Genomic DNA, 20,757 nt, shown 5'->3' with positions numbered 1-20,757 from the left:
CAGACTACACATCCTATCACTTGTAGGCCGTTTGGCCCTGCTAAATTGATGGGATGTATATTCTATTGTGACACATCTGAGTCAGCCCAGTAGAGCCAGATGAGGGAATAAACCATCAGGGAGCGAGAAAGATGCAATTCTATTTCCTTCTGGTGGACTTTATAAAAATGTGCTGAGATAGTTTTAAAAATTACAGAAAATGACAACATCTAAGTTCTTTCCTCCTCCCATGGCATGCACCTGCATATGCGCGCGCACACACACACACACATATTTTGTATCTTCACAATTACCCTGTGACATGGTAGAGCCACACATCTTCCTGGTTCTGGTTCAACAGTGCTTTCTGCATGCTGTTGTCCTAAGACTTAATATGCAGTTGAGGTTGGCCTTTAAAGAAAATGTTTGGACACTTCCCTCAAAAACAACTACAATACTGCTCCATGAAATTCTGCTCTGCTTAATGGCGAGCAGAAAACAATAAATAGAAATGTTGCTATGTATAAAATGCAGCAAAAATAAATCATTCTAAAGCATTACTCAAAGGACTTCCACCCTTCTTCCTTAGCTATCCTAGGCTATTCAAGATGTATGCATCTATACTCCTCTTTACTACTGCTACAGATTTTTTTTTTTTTTAAAAAAAATTCTTTGCATGAAAACAGCTGAACATCAGCAAAATAGAAGGGGGGGGGTTCTTTTTTTGGATCAGCTTTAGTGCTTGAATGCTAGAAAGGCTTGTCTCTCCTTTGGCACAGAAGCCGGTCCTCAGACCAACCAACCCCCAATCAAGCTTCTCCCAGGTGCATCAGTCTACAACTCCAGATGTGGCAACCTGGCTAGGCATCCACAGGTCTATAAAGCAACAGATTTGGGAAGGTTGTCTAGGATCTAAATGATCATTCTATGCACAAACCAGCATCCTTGTATCCTCCAGAGTGGGTGAAATTTGAGTCTTTTTTTTCCATTTTAAGAGGGAGAATGTTTTTTTTTTAAGCCTTGTAAAAGGCATCTGAGCAGCTGAAGACTGCAACTCAGTCTCTTCATTTTTCAGAGGGCTGCAGAAGGTCATGAGGAATGACTAATTTAATTGGGGGAAGATGACTTTAAAGAGGGGAATGACAAAGGGGAAGGAAGACAAGTTGCTATTTTTCCCCCTTTCATTCCCTCTGCCCCATGGGTGGTTGTAGGGCAATTTTGCACTGCTTCTCTCACAGCTACCACGCTTAGAAGGTTAAAGTGAGAAGATGAAAGCCTTCTGCCCCCTGCTTCATTTTTATCCTTACATTTTCACAAATTTTGATATCCAATTTGGCCAGCACAATTTCAGATTATTAAGGGGGACAGAAATGAATTTGGGGGTCTCATGCAACTCACAAGTTCTGAGTAATGCACCCTGCCAAACATGAAATGTTAAAGTCCATTTCTTCCAGACAGGAATTGTATGTTTTCTGTTGAACTTTTATTTAATAGCTGGCTTTTTGCATTAATTAATGTGATAAGCACCTCAACTCTGGCAAAACTGATAGTGAATTCCCCTCCAGACAAAATCAAGCACATTACACCATGATTTGGCCAAGATAAGATGGTATTTCCCTGTATAAGCAGCACTGCAAAGAATTACAACAGCTGCCTGCATTGAGGGTGAAAGCTTAGAATAGCTAAAGTGTTGCCTGGACCATCTGTAAAAAGCAAAGGTAGAATAAGAATGTATCAGGATGTTATCAAAAGGAATGAAAAATCTGTCAAATGGGCTCTAATAGTAGAAAAAGAGGTAATGCAGACCCCACCCCTGTCTCTTAGTCCAACATACTAACCAGCTGATGTAATCATTGCTGTTCCTATACAGTGCTGGCAAAGAAACCATTACTCTAACAGCTTGCACTAATGAAAATTCCCATTGAAGACCAACAAAGAAATGGAATCTGCAACCATGATCTTATCATGCTGACCATCAACATGTGTTGAAATGTATTTTCTATAAACCTTAACAAGAACTTACTGGAAATTATGAGAATTAAAGTCCATTACATCTGAAGGGCATTAGTCTGGTTTTTACTAGTTTGTTTGGGTAGAATCACCTGACAGTGCAATGGGCAGCATATAAATGTAATAAATAAATAAAAAATAAAATTGATTTATATAGTTGCCCCCTTAACTTGTGATTCAGGGTAGCATGGACTATTAAAACAAATAACTACAAGAAACATTAAAATATAATAGAACATATTACAACGGCAACTTCAAGGACCCAAAAATAATGAGAAACAATCAAGATGGGTACAAAATCTTCTGTCCAATGAGTGCCTAGGGAAACCCATGTCTTTAAAGCCTTTGAATGGTAGGCAAGGTCACGGCTATCCAAATCTCAGGGGCAATGCAGTTTCATAGAGGAGGCATGGTGACAGAGAAGTTATGTTTCCCATTAGATAACATGGCTCAGTGACGGGACCTGGAGTAGATAACCAATAACATCACAAAGCAGTGATGTTATACAGGTGCGCTGAGGGGCTACCATAACTACTTGCACCACTGAAGTCTGGATCATCTATAGCTTCTGAGTGATCTTCAAAAAGCAGCCTTATCTGTTGCAGCAACTCTGATCCAGGAATGGACGCAATTGGTATGTAAGATGGATTTATGTAAATGTTATTTCAGTAACTGGAATCATGTAGAAAAGGCTCCTTTAGAAAACAAATAGGCAAATGGTCAATTAGTCATATACTTTAAGGGCGCTATAGTGCCATATCAAAACAGGAAGAAATTTCTAGCAGCAGTGTACTATATGGAAATATTCTGTTAGCTCTTAAATTAAAAATACACTTACCCATCCCAGTATAATCATCTTTCCCAGCCACACAACCCTCTCCTTTTTACGGGCTATGCCAACGAAACCAACATGAAGTCCTATCACTGAGCAAGACGAGCCCGTATGCATGAAGTAATGGAAGTGCATTTCTTGTGCCTCTTGCAATTCTGCAACACGCATGTTTAGAAGATCATGTGGGAACATCATATTGTAGTTATATTTTTTTAAATTTTCTTTCAAATGAGGTAAGGCAAGCATACACAGCTCTTTCCAACTGCTGAATAAGAGATCAGATTGAATTATAGGACCAAGAGAAAACAAGAAGGGGATCTTAGAATGGAGGAGTCAACAGCCTTCTGAATTAGTGTCCTCTTGCCATTTACCACAGGGATGTATTGGGAGATTTTTCTTCTCTGCAGCACCCAGCCACACTCAGCCCAATTTTGAATCCAAACTTGCTTTTACCAACTCTTCTTAGCATCCCAAACTTCCTCTCATTTTTAAGTTCTAACCTGGGAAGTCCATATAACATAGTTTTCATCCCCATCATAATCTAAAGGATTGCTTCTATAATCCTCCAACAATCTGGACACCTTATTTAAGATGGAGCCCACTCTTGAACATCCAAAACTTCCACTACTGGCATATTTCCATGGAAAAAAAGAAGTTATGCACGGAAAAAAAAGTTCTACTTGAGCCTTCATTACTCAAATGAAGAACAGCAATAAGCCCACTGCATTCAAAAAAAAAAAAAAAAGAAGAAGAAGAAGAAGAAGAAGAATGAGAAGACAAAGCAATAAAAATACAAAAAGATGCAGAGATGATGTATCACACTTTATGACAATCATCGAAGGACGGTTCTCATCCAAGAGAGAGAAGAATCCACTAAATCCTGTGTGAGGATATACGGTGATGGTGTGACAAGAATATCTCCAATAACACTTGGAGTGTTAACAACCAATTATAATCCTGTAAACAGAGATCTCATTAGGTTCTGAGAGTTCAAGAGGCATACTTCAAGTTCAAGAGGCAGAGAGCTAAAGATAGAAAAGTGTTTGACAACAATAGAATAAAATACCTACAGCTCAGGAATAAGAAGCTTGTCAGATCTTTATTCCTGAATAGAAATGGCAGCTGAACCAGAGATATAGAAGAAGAAAATAAACAATATCTTATAAACCAAGAGAAGAAGATATATAATATCTTATAAATCAGTACAAGAGCATCATCTGTGTCTTTACTTTGTCTATTCCTGCCCTTGGACCCTTCTTGCATGGCCTCATTGATTTGTGAACTACAAATGTTTAACTCTTTTTGCATTTCCTAAAGATATCTGTCATATCTGGTCTCATTTATATCTCTACCACTATCCTAACATTGTAAACCAATTAATATTTGCTGATTGGATTCCACTTATGATATTTGGGTAATAATTCCAACCAGGAATAAGACATAGTTTTCCTAAGCTTGTGAATAAGCAGTGAAGATGCCTGCTTGTAATAACTGATTTAATAGGTGCAATGAAGGAACTGTTTTGAATCATTTAATCAAATTAAGGATGAATGTTAATGGTGGCTTCAGTTGCCTAGAAGACGAGCCAAAGTTATAGTTCAGCAATGCCTGGAAAGCCAAAGGTTTCTCATCTCTGTAAATAACCTAAAAGAAAACTATGATTTTTCCCCAGGTGAACAAAGTCTGTATCTAGTATTTGTACTAAGTTAGTCTAAACTAGTCTAAACAAATTACAAAAGACTGGTTATTCTTGATCATTCAAGGAAAAGCCAATGTGGAAAAGCATTATTCTCCACTAAAGCCTACAAATATAGTCCAGAAGTGTTCATTGGCTATTTAAACTTACAATGTAAAGTAATAAAGGAGGAGGGAATAGGGAGGAGGGCAGTTCTTGGTAATAGTTTTGTCGGAAGACCAATGGGATTAATCTGAATTCTTTATCAACACAATTTTTCTCAACAGAAGAGCTAAATATTAGTGGCAGAAGGCTTTTTGGCAGCCTTCCATATGATGGTTGGATGAAGTTTCAGAGAGTGAGAAATGCACTCTCATATTTAATTATGGAGAAAAGGGAATGATTTCTCAGAGCAAAAGGAATCGTTCATGGGAATCATTATCCCAACACATGTAATGCATTCTGGTTTGGTTCATGCAACCCGCTAAGTCAAAATCAAATAAACCCCCATTACAGCTTTATGTATTGTATCAATCCAGACATAATTTCTTTCACACAAAGAAGGCAAGTTTCAGCCACACAATTACTTGAACAGGAAATATACTTTATTTAATTATTTTTTAACATTCCAGACTCCTTTTTGCACCTATAGTTATGTTACCTATGTTAACAAATCTACTCTTTAGTAGCTTCTAATCATTAGAAGCTTGCTAATCGATTATATGCCTGAAAAAAGAATGCACAACAAAGCAACTTATAAAAACTTCTTGTATCTAAAGATCTAAAGCATGAAGTATCACCAATAAAAATCAGGGCATGGCGGTGCTTTGTAAATATGCTCTTTAGGAGTGAGTTTTCTCATACTTGACAATCTGGAATGAAGGGTGTTTGCTAAGATCACCATATGATTGTGCCTAGCATCTTGATTTTGGAGGGGGGGGGAATTCCTCCCCTGAAATGCCATTTAAAAAGGAAAGAGTTCTGGGGATTTATGAAAAAGAATTCTAGCATTTGCAGGAGAACTCATACAAATTCAATTCCACATCAGTTGCTGCAATCCTAACCCTACAAAAACAGTCATGCATGTTTTATTAAGAAAGTAGCACAAAATTCACCCAAAGTACATTCATAACCACCAGGGAGCAAAAAAGTCACATGAGAGAACCACAAAAGTGTCAACAAGCTTAATAAGTTAAATTGCCATTGTCCAGGTCCAACCTGCAAGTACCTTTCTGTGGTTTATCACTCTTACACAGGGGATTTTAAAGATGTATCTAGAACAGTGCAGATGTAAACAGACTAAAGTAGCCACATCTGCTCCTCCCAAACATTGAAAACAGTAGTTTTTTGAACCAAGGCCTTTAATACACCCACCAAGTAACTCCCAGGAATTAGGGGGGTAGAGAAGAACAGAGGAAAAGGAGCAAGTAGAAGGCACACTAATTTGCACAATAGTTATGTCGCTCAAATCATTTAGTTAACCTTCCCACTACTATTTCATCTTGAAGAAATTGCAACCTTCAAAGGTCTTTTGAGATTGAGCTTATGGAAGATCCAGCAAACTGATAATTTAACTTGCCTTTGGAACAACCCAGATGCGGAATGTCTATGGAGGTGGGAGGAAGGGAAGAAGCTTTTTCACGAACCTTTTCCCTAAACACTTCAATATGCAGTCTCAGAATGCTAGTGAGGTTTTAGTTTGTAAGTGGGAGCAGCAAGAAGAGGGAATGGCTGCACAACTGTTTGTAATTGCACAGTTACATCCAGATTACTAGATGGGGAAGACAATGGATGGAATATGTACCTGATTGAAAGAAATTTTGTGCAGTACTTCATTTTTATTTTTAATTTCACACTGTTAGAGTTCCTTGTTTAGCTCTCTTTAACCATTTCTTAAGCACTTTTTATCTCCACCAAAGGTCTTCTTGCGTCTTCCTTACCATTTAATCTTAACCATTTCTTGGTCTCTTTGATAACAATCTCTGCATCTATATTTTTTCTCCATATGTATTATAAATGTACAGGTAATCGTCAACTGAGGAGCTCAAAATTTCTGTTGTTAAGTGAAAAGTTCTTAAGTGAATTTTGCCCCATTTTAAGACCTTTGTCACAGTTGTTAAGTGAATCACTACAGTCATTAAGACATGGTTGTTAAGTGAATCTGGCTTCCCCATTGACTTTGCTTGTTAGAAGGTCGCAAAAGGTGATTACAGGACCTTGGGACATTGCAACCTTCATATATATGAGAGTTGCCAAGCATCTGAATTTTGATCACATGACCATGGGAATCCTGCAACAGTCATAAGTATGAAAAATTGTCATAAGTCACTTTTTCAGTGTGTTGTAACTTCAAATGGTCACTAAATGAACGGTTCTAAGTCAAAGGCTACCTGTTTTACACGAGCAGAGCAGGCCAAAGAGACCAGCATCTTACTGCAGATACAACTTGGTTATACCAAGAATACTAAACAAGAGAAAATTCTCTAGGTCAATTTCCCCACGTAGTTTTGAGATTGAAACTCTCAAAAATCATAGAACAGAACTTCTAGAATAGCAGCCCAACACATCTGGAAGGCGCTACTGTAGGTTGCAAAAAGCTTCTTCACATTGCAGGCAAATCCTACCATGAAGAAAGAAATCACATATATCCAACCTACAATACAATATGCCAACTTGGTTGGGATAATGAGCTGAATATATCATTTTGATAACATACCCAAGGACAGACCAGGACATAAAAATTAGGGGTGGGAGGAGGTAACCAAAACATATTTAATTTACATTATATTCATGAAATATGCTTGAAAATATTATTCTGTGTATTTAATAATTTCTCCTTCTGCCACATGATTGCAATTTGTTGGCAACTCTTTGAGAAGCTAGTCTGTGGGGAAGGGATGTGTGGCTCATTCAGCATCTGGGTTGTGTATTTAATGAAGTTTAACGAAGAGAAGGACGAGGGGGGACATGATAGCAGTGTTCCAATATCTCAGGGGCTGCCACAAAGAAGAGGGAGTCAAGCTATTCTCCAAAGCAGCTGAAGGCAGGACAAGAAGCAACGGATGGAAACTAAGCAAGGAGAGAAGCAACCTAGAACTAAGGAGAAATTTCCTGACAGTTAGAACAATTAACCAATGAAACAGCCTGCCTCCAGAAGCGGTGAATGCTCCAACACTGGAAGTTTTTAAGAAGAGACTGGACAGCCATTTGTCCGAAATGGTGTAGGGTTTCCTGCCTGAGCAGGGGGTTGGACTTGATGACCTCCAAGGTCCATTCCAACTTTATCATCATCATCATTATCATCATTATCATTATTATTATTATTTCTATGGTTGATTTCTTCTTAAAAAGATCAGAAGGAAATACTGAAGACCAATCAAAGAGAGCATCTGCTGCAAGGATACCCTCTATTCTTCAGTTCAAACATCTAATGCAAAGGCCTCCAACCCTTTGGGCATCAGAGACTGGTTCTGTCAAGAAAGATTTTTCCATGGACCAGAGAGGGCGTGGTTTTGTTCCTGCCTGCATCCCATGGATGGGGCTTTGCTTGTTTATGCGGCCCGGTTGCTGGCATGCTGGGGCTCAGTGCTGGTCCACGGACTGGGGGGTTGGGGACCCCTGATCTAATGGACTTAACTTCCACACCATGTATTTTTAAAATAGCAATGCCTCCATCTTAAGTTCAGCTCTGCCCCTAAATTGTCTAATGTTGACAATTAGAGGATTAAAATTAAAATTATATTCCAGGATACCAAAAAAAGCACAAAGCATGTACCTGAAGATGAAAAAAAAAAGAGGCAACTGAGATCTGTAGAAAGATAAAGATAGAAATAAGCCATTCCTGCAGGTCTCAGAAATGTGTTGGCTTCTTCCTCCTCACTCTATCACATCCCACCTCGCCCCACCCCATCCACACACACACACACACACACACACACACACACACACACATTCTTTCCTATAATGTTATAATTTAGTGGAAAAATGCGTGTCTCTGTTGTTCTACTTAAGCATCTGGTGCTAGAAATTTAAAACACTGCACAAAGTTATGGAACATTTCATGGCTACATCCAAGATGCTCTGACATGATGCAACAAATATTACAATTCTCTAGTGAAAGAAAATCTGTCATTTCCAAACACACACATACACACACAAAATATTTGGGGAGGGGGTAGGCAAAAGATTGGAGGGGTATCTCCAATCAAAACACTGCCATATTTCCATTGCTTAAAAGCTAAATGGTAATTGCCAGATGGCAACTATTTACGAACAGTAGCCTAATAACTTCCACCTGAAATGCACCATCTCCTTCTAACTATCCAGCAATTCTCAGTTTCACTATAGAAAAGTATAATTGGAATCTAGATTCATCTTTACCAACAGACATTCTGATGAGGTTGTGAGCAGGAATGGGTGTGTCAGAATACCTGCATGTGTGAACACAGAAACATACAAAAGAATTTACAGGTGGCTCAAGAGGGACTAAAACTGTCATCGCAAAACTTATTTCTCCGTCTATTTCCAGGATTGCATTGTTTTGCAGAGTCCTTAGTGCTCTCTGAGCTTGATTACTTGCAGATATTTTACCACCCAACTAGGGAACATCAGCAGGGGTCATGAGTGTGAGGTTTGATCCATGTTTATATACAGTAGTTCGCCTTATTTTTGGTAGGGATGTGGTTCAGGCATTAAGCTAGAAATTCGGAGATCATGAGTTCTAGTCCCACTTTGGGCACATAACCAGCTGGGTGACCTTGGGCCAGTCACTTTCTCTCATCCCTAGAAAGGAGGCAATGGCAAGCCACTTTGAAAAACCTAAGAAAACTGTAGGGACTTGCATAGGCAGTCTTTCAGACTCAAACACATATGAAGGATTGAAGAAAGAAAAAAGTTCCTTGATTAAAGTATTGTTTTCTGCTTGTTTGTCTGGTGTTAATCCTTGCTTATCTATGTATTGACTGAACAAAGAAAAAGAAGTTCCCTGACTATGGTATTTTTTGCAATAGTGCTGAATTTTTGTAGCTCGGTATAGATGAGGGTGAAGGTTCATTCCCAAACGTTTCCTTACCAGGCTAGGTAACATCTTCAGCAGTGTTGATGTGAATAACGCTGAAGATGTTATCTAGTTTGATAATGAAATGTTTGGAAACTAACCCTCAAGCTCGGAGAATGAACCTTTATCCTCAGGATTTTGGGTTGTTTTGCTTGTTTGTCCGGTATTAATCTCTGCTTATCTAAATGTTGGCTGATGGAGAAGATGTAGTGTGATCTTTTTGTTTCTTAGTTTTAATTATCTCACTTGAATTATATGTAAATGTGGTTTATCTCTATGCGTCTATTGACCCCACACTCACTAACACTGATGATGTTCCCTAGTCAGGTAGTGAAATGCCTGCAAGCAAACAACCAAGTTCTGAGAGCACCAATGTTTCTACCCTTCAGCCCTGAGCTATTGTATGGTCCCTTCCATGTAATCATTTTCTTTAAGAAATGGAGGAATTATTATCCAATAAACTTCATCAACAAAGAAACAGCCTAGGAATCTGTAATCAATAATTTCCCACCCCTTTACACTTACTGTACTTACTACTCTTTTCATAGCAAGGTTTTATCCAACTTAAAGAATTACCTCTGATTCTTTCACCACACTCCTTCAGAGCTTTTCTTTTTTTAAATTTAGATACACTATCACTCCTCAATTCAACTTCTTGAAAACATCACAAAGGCCAAATTATTTATTTAGTACAGGCAGGGGTTAGGGAAAATTTTTATAGAAAAGCATAGAGTAATTCTACACATGTGGTTCGGAAGCAAGTCCCATTCCATGTAGGAGGGCTTATTTTGACACCTGGAGATATGGTACCAAAGTGCAAATTGAGTCCCAATAGATTTAAAATCAAATAGGCCTGTATCCAAACCCTGGAACTGCTTTATAAAGAGATCCCTGGAAAGTTTTAGCATCTTTGAGGAAGCCGTTTGGGGAAACACGGAATTAAGAAACACAAAGGGCACCCCCTTCCCCCAATCAAGCGGTCCTTTCCATGTACCTAGTAGCAAAACTAACCATTTCCAGAAGGAGCGAGCACCAGCATCTTTTCGCAGCCGGTCACTCTTCCTCAGCTCTGGGGAATCCAATACACCAAATCCTCCTCTTTCTATCCCGCGTTCCGCCCTTCCATCTCCGGAGAGCCCAAACATCCATCAGTCCCGGAACGTGATACCCAAAGATCACCCCAACCTTAACGAGCGCACCCCCTCGTTCTTTCCCCTCCCCCGGGACCTTTCCCCGTTATTCCAGCTCGTCCGTTCGCGCCATCCCGCGCGTAAAAACGTCGCTCGCACACTTTCTCCAGCACGGCTTCACCCAGCAAAACATACACCCCAGCCCCCACCCTCGCCGCATCGATTCCACTAGCCAAGTTTCCCCGCGTGGAGGAATTCACAAAATCCCATTCTCCCCCTCCTCCGCTTCTTCCAGAGTCCATGGGGAATTCCTCCGCCGCCGCCCCCCCGTCCACTTCCCGCCTCCCTCGACGCAGGCGGTGAGCTCAGAAGGGCGCGTGGCTGCCGCCCCGGCGCCGACCTACCTTGCTCCACGAGGGTCCGCGGATTGCTCTCAGTCCTCATGTTGTGGCGCTCCAATCTCGGCGGGGCCGCGGCCGCCTCAGATAGCATAGCTCGCTCGCCCCCCCCCCCTTCTCCCTTCCTTTTGTTAGCCCTTCGCAGCTCCGAAGGACGCGCCTCCCTCCCGCTCCGTCTCTTCTCTGCGAACTGGCCCTTCTCCGCTGGGCGCTCTGCGAGGAACCCGCTCCGCTTTCCGTCCCTGGCAGCTGCTCCCTTGCCCGGATTTCGCTCGTCCTTTGGCGGCTGTTTCCTCCCCGCGAGCATCAGCGCTTTGGCTCCCCGCCCCCCAACCCCCGAGCGTGCGGCGCGCTCTCGCTCCCTATTCAAAGCTTAGGATGTTATTACCACCCTTTCTTTTCCCTCCGCCTCTTCCCCCCTCCGAAGCCTTTTCTTCCCACCCCTCCCCGGCCTGACCCATCTTGACTCCCTTCCAGTGAGCTAATCTACTGCTGGCAGAAAAACAGGCCCTGTTTCTATGGAAACCCCGGATACGGGAGAATTTGGGGAGGGGGCACTGTTGGGCCTTCGGAGACGTTTGGGGTCCCTGAATGAAAGAGTGAGGATGCATTGAAGAGGTGAAGCGCCTCCATTCTGCTGGCTTTTGCTCTTTTTTTTTAAAAAAAAGGAATGAAAAATCTTTTTAAAACATTCGCCTTGATTTTGCTATCAAAGGAAGTGTGTTTCTACACTTTATGGTGAGTGCTTGTGGGAAGGAACGCAGAAAAATTAAAATAATGCAACATGCGAAGTTATGCTTCACCAAGTTTGCTGAATAAACCATAACTGGCTCAGTTCACATAGTTGCAAATCAGGTTTAGAGAAATCACATTGGCTGAGTTTATTCAGCATTTTGGCTTAGTGTTGTGTGAATACATTCCAAATGAAGGTCAGCTGCACTCAATTGCACCCATACCTATTAACTGATTTATTGTATTAAGTAGATATTGTTTATCTAACAGTGGGTTGTTGATGAAGTACAATTGGCTTTTTTTTACAAATCACATACAAACCCAAATTTATAAATCTGAGCAACTGAGGTTACATTAAAAAATCTTATTTGAATGTGTTTGAGTCTAGTGCCTTTAGTGCTTCTGAGAGTGGCAAACCATGGCTTGTCAGCAAGCATAGTATGTTAACCAGTTACAACTAAGGCAATAAACCATAGCTAAATAAACCATAGCTTAAAGCAACATAGGAACTCAGCTTCACTGCCAGGGATATATGTACATATATACAACTGTAGTCAGTGTTTTATCAAAGCTTAACAAGGTTAAGCACCAAATAATGTCTCCACTGATAATTTACTTTTAAAATGATGTAACCACCTATACAAAGAAGATTTAAAGTATTTTTTTTCAGTAGCTATATAAAAGAATGACTGGAGAGCCATGCCTACTTGGGGGGGGGAGTAGAGCAGAGGGGATGGGAGAAAGCTTTAGAATCTGTTTCAGGCACCCTTCTCTTGATTTGTTTTGATTTGATTTGACTTTGTCATCTTTTTCTTCTCTTTGTAATGAGGTAGCCTTTTATGTTTTTATTTTTGTATTTAAACTCTGCTGTTTTCTTTGTGAGTTGCTGAGACTTGTTTTGATTGTGGCTGCATAGAAATAGGTTTAATAAATAAACCTGGTGATGCAAGGAGGGAATTTGGCTCATTCAAATTGTCTTGCAGGACAATTAATTTACCAGGTGGTATGTCTGAATTAATTTAGGGTCTTTTTGTTTTGTTTTCTAGATGTTTGTGTCCAGTCCTTTTATAATAATTGCTTAAATGTTACCCTGTTGCTGTTGGCTACAGTGAGAAATATTTTTGTTTGTGTGTCTCCGAACATATAATAAAGATATATATCTACCCAGTAATTGCACACATCCTATCAAAAAAGTTGGGGGGAGGGAGGGTTGGTGCCTTTGAGTTAGTTTTTGACTTCTGACAACTGTTTTGGCAACTGCCTGATCTAATGCTTGCAATTTTCTTGGCTATTTTTGAGAGGTGACTTGCCTTTTTCCTGGGACTGAAAAAGTGACCTTCCCCAAGGTCATCAGCTGGCCTAAGGCAGAACTGTCTACCAGTTTCTAGGCTCATGCCTTAATCCTGATGCCTTAAATCACTACACAAAACTGGCTCTCTTGGGACATAAACACTTGGTAAGTGATAATCCTCATTTTTTTTTCTTTTCCATAGACATTTGTATCTACCTTCCTACTATATTTTTGAGTGGAGTAACTTTGTCTATTATCTTTCAGAGAATAAAGGATGGGGTGTTTATAGTTCCCTCAATTTTCTTCACTATCATTGACTATTATTTTAGGTTGTTGGTGTTTTAGTTTAGGAATATCTGGAGAGGAATTTTTTGAAATAAGGAAATATTTCAAGTCACTTCTACATTCTCAAATATACGAATTTTATAGAGATACTGTCACATGGAAACATCAATTTCAGTTCATTTCTAACATCTGTGCCTCTAGACAAAATAATGAGTCCAAGTACAAGAGTTAGTTAATATAATAGGACTAGAATCTATATAAAGTTGTCAGTCATTTTGCAGATTTAAGATTTAACATATGTAGTATGTATATTTGTAATTCATTTCCAGGTGACCTCATAGTTTTCTTTTCTGGACAAATTTGTGAGTGCATGATGATGATAATGTTATCCATATGTCAAATAACATTTTGTGTGTCTATAGAAATGGATTAAAAACTTTTGCTTTAATAGTTTCAGGGAATTACAAGATTTACTGTTTCTCTTCTCTATCGCTTATTGTGGGAGCAAAAGAAACCATCTGTCGATTGTAAATGTTTGTACAAATACATCAAGCACATTTTTCACCCTCATTATCACTAGCTATAATGTTTTAACCTTCACTGCTTTCTATTTTAATTATCACAGTTTATTCATATAATCTCACAGCCTTGCCAAAGGGACATATGACCTAATCCCATCCAATTCACCCGGACTAAAAAAAATACAGGTAGTCTTTGACTTACAACCAATCATTTAGTGACATTCAAAGTTACAACAACACTGAAAAAGTGACTTACGACCAGTACTCAAACTTAGAATCATTGTAGCCTCTCTATAGTCATGTGATCAAAGTTCAGGGGTTTGACAATTGGCATGTATTTTGACATTTTTAGCATCCCAGGGTCATGTGATTGCCATTTGCAATCTTCTCAGCCAGCTTCTGACAATCAAAGTCATGGGAGAAGCCAGATTTGCTTAACACCATATGATTCACTTAACTGCTGTGATTCACTTAACTGTGGCAAAAATGGTCATAAAATCAGGCATGACTCACTTAAAACCACTTTGCATAACAACTGAAATTCTGGTGCCAATTGTGGCCATAAGCTGAGGATTACCTGTAATCACTTCTGTTTTTTTACATACTGCCTTTTTCAACTATCAGGACAACTAAGTAGACATCAAACAGCCCGAACCCAGACTATGACTCAGAAACATCCGGACAAATAACATCCACACCATTTTAGATAATACAAACAGATGAGCACAATTCAAAGTGCACTGAAGATGTCCCCTCCCCCAATGGAGACAAAATGTTTGCAGCCAAATTGCCAAGCTGAGATCAAACCAACAGCCCAAGTAGAAATCATTTTAGCCATTGTCTGTCTAACCACTGCAGGATGAAGGCCTCTTCCACATGTTTTCAACCAATATGGTCCTGAGTTTTCTTTTGCCAATTGGGTCCTCAATACTTGCAGAAATGCTGTTCTTTAAAATGGGAAATACTGACCCAAAGGAGCATTGTAGGTTACTTCTATTCAGTGAAAGAGGATGCTTGAACCATTTCCATGTAAGTTCTGACTGCCACCTACTGAGCAAGGAATAAATTACATAATCAGGACCTGTATCTTCCCATTTGGGCTGACCAACTGGCCTCTTTTTCAAGAAAAATTGACAATTATTTTGTTCCTGTGTCACGGAACACACAATAACTTCGGTCACCAAAGTCCAGAAAAGCCTCCTTGCATGCAGGTGATTAAAAATACAGTAGTAATGTTAAACAAGGATTTATTGCAAGGGTCTATAATCTTTTTCCAAGCATGTTAGGGTTTGAACTGGACAGAATTACATTGCATTTGCATTGTATCTAAGGCAACACGCATAGAATATTACAATGAATCTCTTACTGGGGAATGAATGCTTCTCACCTCTAATATCTGGCACATAAAAATGCATCAGTATAAGATGCTATATATTCCAAAATGTAATGTTTTACATAATTTCCAACATTCCACTGGATTGGCAAGGAAAAAAAGGCAAAGTCTCCAGCAGATTAAAGCTTGACTTCTGATGACTTGTTTTTAATTTTTTAAATGACTGCGGAGGAAACAATTTCAGCCTAAAATAGGCTGAGCAGAAGTTTCATTTAGGGCTGATGGAGGAGGACTATAAAATCTCTTCCTTTGTTCCATGAGGTGTTCCCAATTTCAAGCCTGGGAAATATTGGACAGTAAAGATATGATTAACAATTCTTTTTTTGCACAGATTCTCCTGAACTCATAGCCAACCTGTGGATTCTGTATTTCTTTATATAAGTCCAGGACAGCTTTCTCAAGATGGAGCCTACTAGTTAGATTACAAGTGCTGTTTTCTAAAATTCTTGGGTAGCCAGCTAATTCAGAATTTTCAGGGTGCAAACTGAAGCAGAAGGCCATGAAAGGAGATTCCAGAAACCATAAAACTGAAATGTTTATTAAAATTGTCCCATTTATTAACAGCACCAGGGGTCTTTCCCCCATCTGCTGCAGTGGGCCTGAGCAATGGGGACAGTCTTTGGAATTCAACTCACAAAGGTGTTTTTGTTTTTGTTAAGGTGTTTAAATTTAGTAGCTGGAACAGTGAATTGTGCCATGAACCAGTACACACAGTTGTGATTGGCTGGAGAGGGCTGACTCCTATGTGAGGCAATCTACGCTGTGATTGGTTTCTGTGGGTGTGGAGGGGGAGTTTCCCTTTCCCCCCCACCTTTTTCTTCTGTTTGCCCTGTAATTTACCTGTGATGTTCCTACTGTGTTGATTTACCTGTCAATGCTCTTGTTTGCCTGACTGTCTTGTTTGATATAAATATATGTATTTATATAAAATTACAAGCTCGTGTCAGTGTCTATGACTTCATTTGGACACCAGCTGAGCAATTCCCTGACACTTTTGCTGGGCAATATTTATTATAGCTTTTCAACCTTCTGTCTTCCCCTCTACCCCACCCCCCAAGCTGCTCAGTTTTAGACATTAACAAGGGAAGGTTACAAACTCCAGAGGATTAAGAATCTAGCAGGCATTGGGTGCCTAATAAAACAAAAGAGAGAAATAATTATCCCATTGGGATTAGAGTAGAAAACTTGTTATCTCACAGCTTACAACAGTAAATAGAGTTAGCTTGTCTAAGACTCTTTTCCAGGTGTTAATTTAAAAAATGCATGACAAATACAGGATAGCTGCCCTCATTGCTAATTTGGACCGCCAGACTTCATTAGATAATAGATCCAGGTTATCTGGATGTTGCTAGAGTAGGAAGAGCTGGATTGGAAAATGTTTGTTTGATTGTGGCCATCCTGTTTTTGGAGCGTGATGGCATTCCTTCATGACTAGATGGTTTTAAAGCTCAGCCTAACAACATTTCAGATATATTTTAGGATACAACATTAAACATCGTAGACAAAAACTCATTGTGTCACTTGTAGTATTTTTTACCCCAAGGGCCTTGGAGTTTTATAAAACATAAACTAATTAGCCTTTTATAAAAAACAGAATTTTTTCAAAAATAAACAGAATAATTGGAGTCCTGCTACATGCCAAGCCAAGAAACACAGTTTACAAATCACAATATGCTACAATATGCTAAACTGTAAGCAATATTTAGACTCAAATTGACTAACAGTTGTTTGAGAAGAATATTATAACAGTTATTTCCATTGTGTTTACTTTGTATAGAAATTTGGCACAAACTGCAACAATGGAAAGGGATAAAATTGGCAATATCATGATGCAAAAACGAAGTTTCAACCCTCTTCCATATTATACAACTGATATGGAAAGGCTTGATAATAGACTTTGCTTCTAGAAGAGCCCTTTTTAAAATTGCTACCCGATGCAAATTTAACATGAATTGGTTTTCTGAACTGTACAAAAGTTTTCTTGGAGCGGATTTGTACATTGCACTAAACCAGTGATGACAAACCTTTTGGAGACCGAGTGCCCAAAAACCACCCCCTACCCCCGTCCCTGCTCCGCCCTGCTCACTGGGCTACCCACCACCTCCATAGCCTGCCACAGATCACCCAGGCAGCCCAGCAGCGCCATGGCGGCCACACCCTCTGTCCATGCCTCGCAGCATCATCTGCGTGCGATGGGGCACAAGGGCGGAGTCTTGTCCCTGCTGCCCGGCTACCATGTCCTTAGCTGCACTGCTTTGTGTGGGCTGCACCCAGGCGCAACTTTCCTGCAGAGGAGCTGCTGGTGAGGAAGGGGCCATGGGAGGAGGCGGGGCTGGGGAGATGGTGCATGTGCCCACAGAGAAGGCTCCGAGTGCCGCCTCTGGCACCGGTGCCATAGTTCGCCACCACTGCCCTAAACTATGATTTTACATAATTCAGTTTTGTCATTAAGTCCTAATGGTTACATTCATGTAATACAGAGATTTTCAAACAAGTATAATCTGAGAATTTGAAAGCAATTTAATTTATGTCAGTCATACTATCAGACTAGAAGAGACTTTAGCAAAAGTGGATAGAGAAACAGAATATTTATATACGGATAATTGTATTCATTTTTATTAGAGTTTTACCCCACCTTTATTATGTTTTAAGTAACTCAAGGCAGCAAACATACGTAATACTCCTTCTTCCTCCTATTTTTCCCACAGCAACAACCCTATGAGTGGATTTGACTAAGCAAGAATGACTGGTGCAAAGTCACCCAGCTGGCTTTCATGCCTAAGGCAAGGACTAGAACTTATAGTTTCCTGGTTTTTAGTCTGGTGCCTTAACCACTAGTCACACTGGCTTTCCTTTTAATATTTTAAAGAATTATAAAACAATTTTCTTCAAACACTGAACATTTAAAAGCTTTGTGATATGGTAAGTATTGCAATTACCCAAATAGAAAAATCAGCTGCCTGAAACTAACTAAAAAATCCTTCTCTTCAAGCTCCAGCAGCTAATTTTTATATTTAATTAATAAGAAAAATGTCTCCTTAACCTAACTTTGTTTACTCATGCAGATTAAAAAGAGAATCAAGAGATTATATTATAAATATATGTAAAAATAGTTCATTAGGCAACTGCAGTATGTGGCATTTTCTTAATAAAGAAAAGAGGCATAATGAGAAATCAGTGTAATTAGACTTTAAGAAGCAGAGCAGGTTAATCCAGATAATTACACTTTATCTGCAGTTAGGTACATGAGAATAGGTCTATAATTCTATATACAGGCTTATTCAGAAGTAAATTATTTGAGTTCAGCAGGACATGCTCTAATATTAGGGTGCTTGTTTTGCAAAGTATTGATCCTGAGATCTGACCCTCAGTATTCAGCCTTGGTACCAAAGTGACTGGATCTGTGAGGGCCCTAGTCTCTGTCTCTCTGTTTGTGAATACCAGGTTGGTTTTGAAATATGTCTACCCTACAATAATGATTGTATGATGGATGAGAGTGCTGACCTGGCATGTGTAACCTAAACCTGAGCGGGCTTAAGGGGAGGATGTTGCATTTCTCCATTTGAGGTTAATGTACAACCTTGATATTCTCCTGGACACACAGCTACTGCTCAAAGAAGAGTGGCAGTTTTGGCCAGGACAACCTTGCACAGGTCCATCTTTTGCAGTCAACTGTAATCTCCCTATACTGGGAATTTCCTCAGTTGGTTACTCATGTCCTAGTCAACTCACAACTGAATTGTTGCAATGTGCTCTACATAGGGCTGTCTGGATGCTACAGCTGATTCAAAATGCAGTGGCATGGGCAGGAACGGGCATGCCTCAATTTGCCCATGTGTCACTGCTGTGTGAGCTGCATTGATTGCCATTTGACCTCCAGATGTAATTCAAAGTGCTGGTTGTCACCTATAACATTCTTCATGGGGGGTGGGAGAGATGTGCTGTTCCAGAGGGCAGGTGCTATAACAGAAGGTGCGCTTTTGGGGCTCCACTATATGACACTCTTTAATAGAAAGGACCTGGAACACCTCTGCCTGATCTGACTCGATAGGGGAAACCTTTGGAGACAGGTGGCCTCTCCGATAATAAGAACTTATGCCCTGGAAAGTGTATGTCTCCCATCTTTAAAAACATGCCTTTGCTCCCAGGCCTGGATTAGGTTGTGAGCCCCTGGCAATGTTGGTGCAATTTTTTAGATATTTGATTTAAAAAAAAAAACCCAAATCCAGACTTATGTGTTATTTGCATTTTTCAATTTTTGTCTTTTAATTGAGCAGGTTGCCCAGAGTTATTTTGGAGTTGAACAACCTTCTAAATCAGTGGTTCTCAACCTGTGGGTCGGGACCCCATTTGGGGTCGAACGACCATTTCACGGGGGTCGCCAAACAACGCAGTCCGCCATTTTCCTTAGCTGGGCTACTCCCTTTTATTCTATTGGCTTTTGAAAGCCAATAGAATAGACTCTCTTGAATAGAGTCTAATTCTATTGGCTTTCAAAAGCCAATAGGAATTGTCCAGGCTGTCTCTGCCCTGCTGAGCCCGCCAAAAGTCCCATTCTGCAAACGGTGCTGCACCAGTTGAGTAGTCCTCGACTTACGACCGGTTGAGTAGTCCTCGACTTACGACCGGTTGGGGGTCGCGGCATTAAAAAGGTTGAGAACCACTGTTCTAAATCTTGTAAATAAATATAGAAGGCAGTCTTTCCAACTATCTGCCAAATTCTAATTTGGGGAATATATTAGCCAATCTTGGGAGTGTGCTTGAATGAGCACTACCAAGAAAATCCAGAGCTGTAGAATAGGTGTAGGTGGGATAGCTAAAAAACAAAAGAAGGGAAAGGAAATTTCACTTCTATATTATTGCCAAAAGACATGAAGTATGGATCCATGTAGGAACTAAGCTGAAATTGAGGATGTCTTTTTAAAAATTAAAAGTGTTTACAATTATTGAAGTTAAAAGGGCTTGTTCCTGGACAACATCCAGAGCCTAAGTGTGGGTTTTGGACTGTACAATCCTGCCAAACTCCCGGTGAAGTCAATATAGGAAGTCCCCTCGACTTATGACCACAACTCAGCCCAAAATTTCTGTTGCTAAGCGAGATGTTGTTAAGTGACATTTGACCAATTTTACGAACTTTCTTGCCACAGTTAAGTGAATTACTGCAGCTGATTCACCTTCTAACATGGTTATGACTCACTGGAGGTGTTAAATTAGTAACACAGTAGTTAAGTGAATCTGACTTTCCCATTGACTTTGCTTGTCAGAAGCCTGCAAAAGGGGATCACATGACCTCAAGACATTGCAACCATCATAAATACAAGGCAGTTGCTGTCTAAATTTTGATCACATGACCATGGGGATGATGCAATGGTCTATGTGTGAAAATGGTCATAAATCACTTTTTTCAATGCCGTTGTAACTTCAAAGGATACTAAATGAAATGTTGTAAGTCAAG

The 20,757-nt window shown here is 39.9% G+C and overlaps 1 protein-coding gene across 6 annotated transcripts in view; it reads right to left on the bottom strand.

The window, feature by feature from the left end:
• Positions 1 to 11,798, bottom strand: part of DENND2A (DENN domain containing 2A) — a 65,874-nt gene extending 54,076 nt beyond the window's left edge. For 3 of the 6 annotated variants that reach the window (XR_005558943.1, XM_039361895.1, XM_039361907.1), the window contains exon 1: positions 11,087 to 11,795. Coding sequence is in view for 4 of the 6 variants with exons in the window: in XM_039361895.1 (XP_039217829.1) it covers positions 11,087 to 11,387 (301 nt within the window). In the remaining 2 variants the exon portion in view is untranslated. Of the gene's footprint in view, positions 1 to 10,563; positions 10,790 to 11,086 lie in introns of those variants that run through there. The other 3 variants (XM_039361945.1, XM_039361925.1, XM_039361918.1) reach the window with 3 other exon arrangements.
• Positions 11,799 to 20,757: the final 8,959 nt, after the last annotated feature.

Source organism: Crotalus tigris, unplaced genomic scaffold, assembly GCF_016545835.1.
Source record: "Crotalus tigris isolate CLP2741 ecotype Arizona unplaced genomic scaffold, ASM1654583v1 scf7180000017588.1960692, whole genome shotgun sequence".
Taxonomy (NCBI): domain Eukaryota; kingdom Metazoa; phylum Chordata; class Lepidosauria; order Squamata; family Viperidae; genus Crotalus; species Crotalus tigris.
The sequence above is the reverse complement of the archived record's forward strand: the minus strand, read 5'-3'. Positions and strand labels throughout refer to the sequence as shown.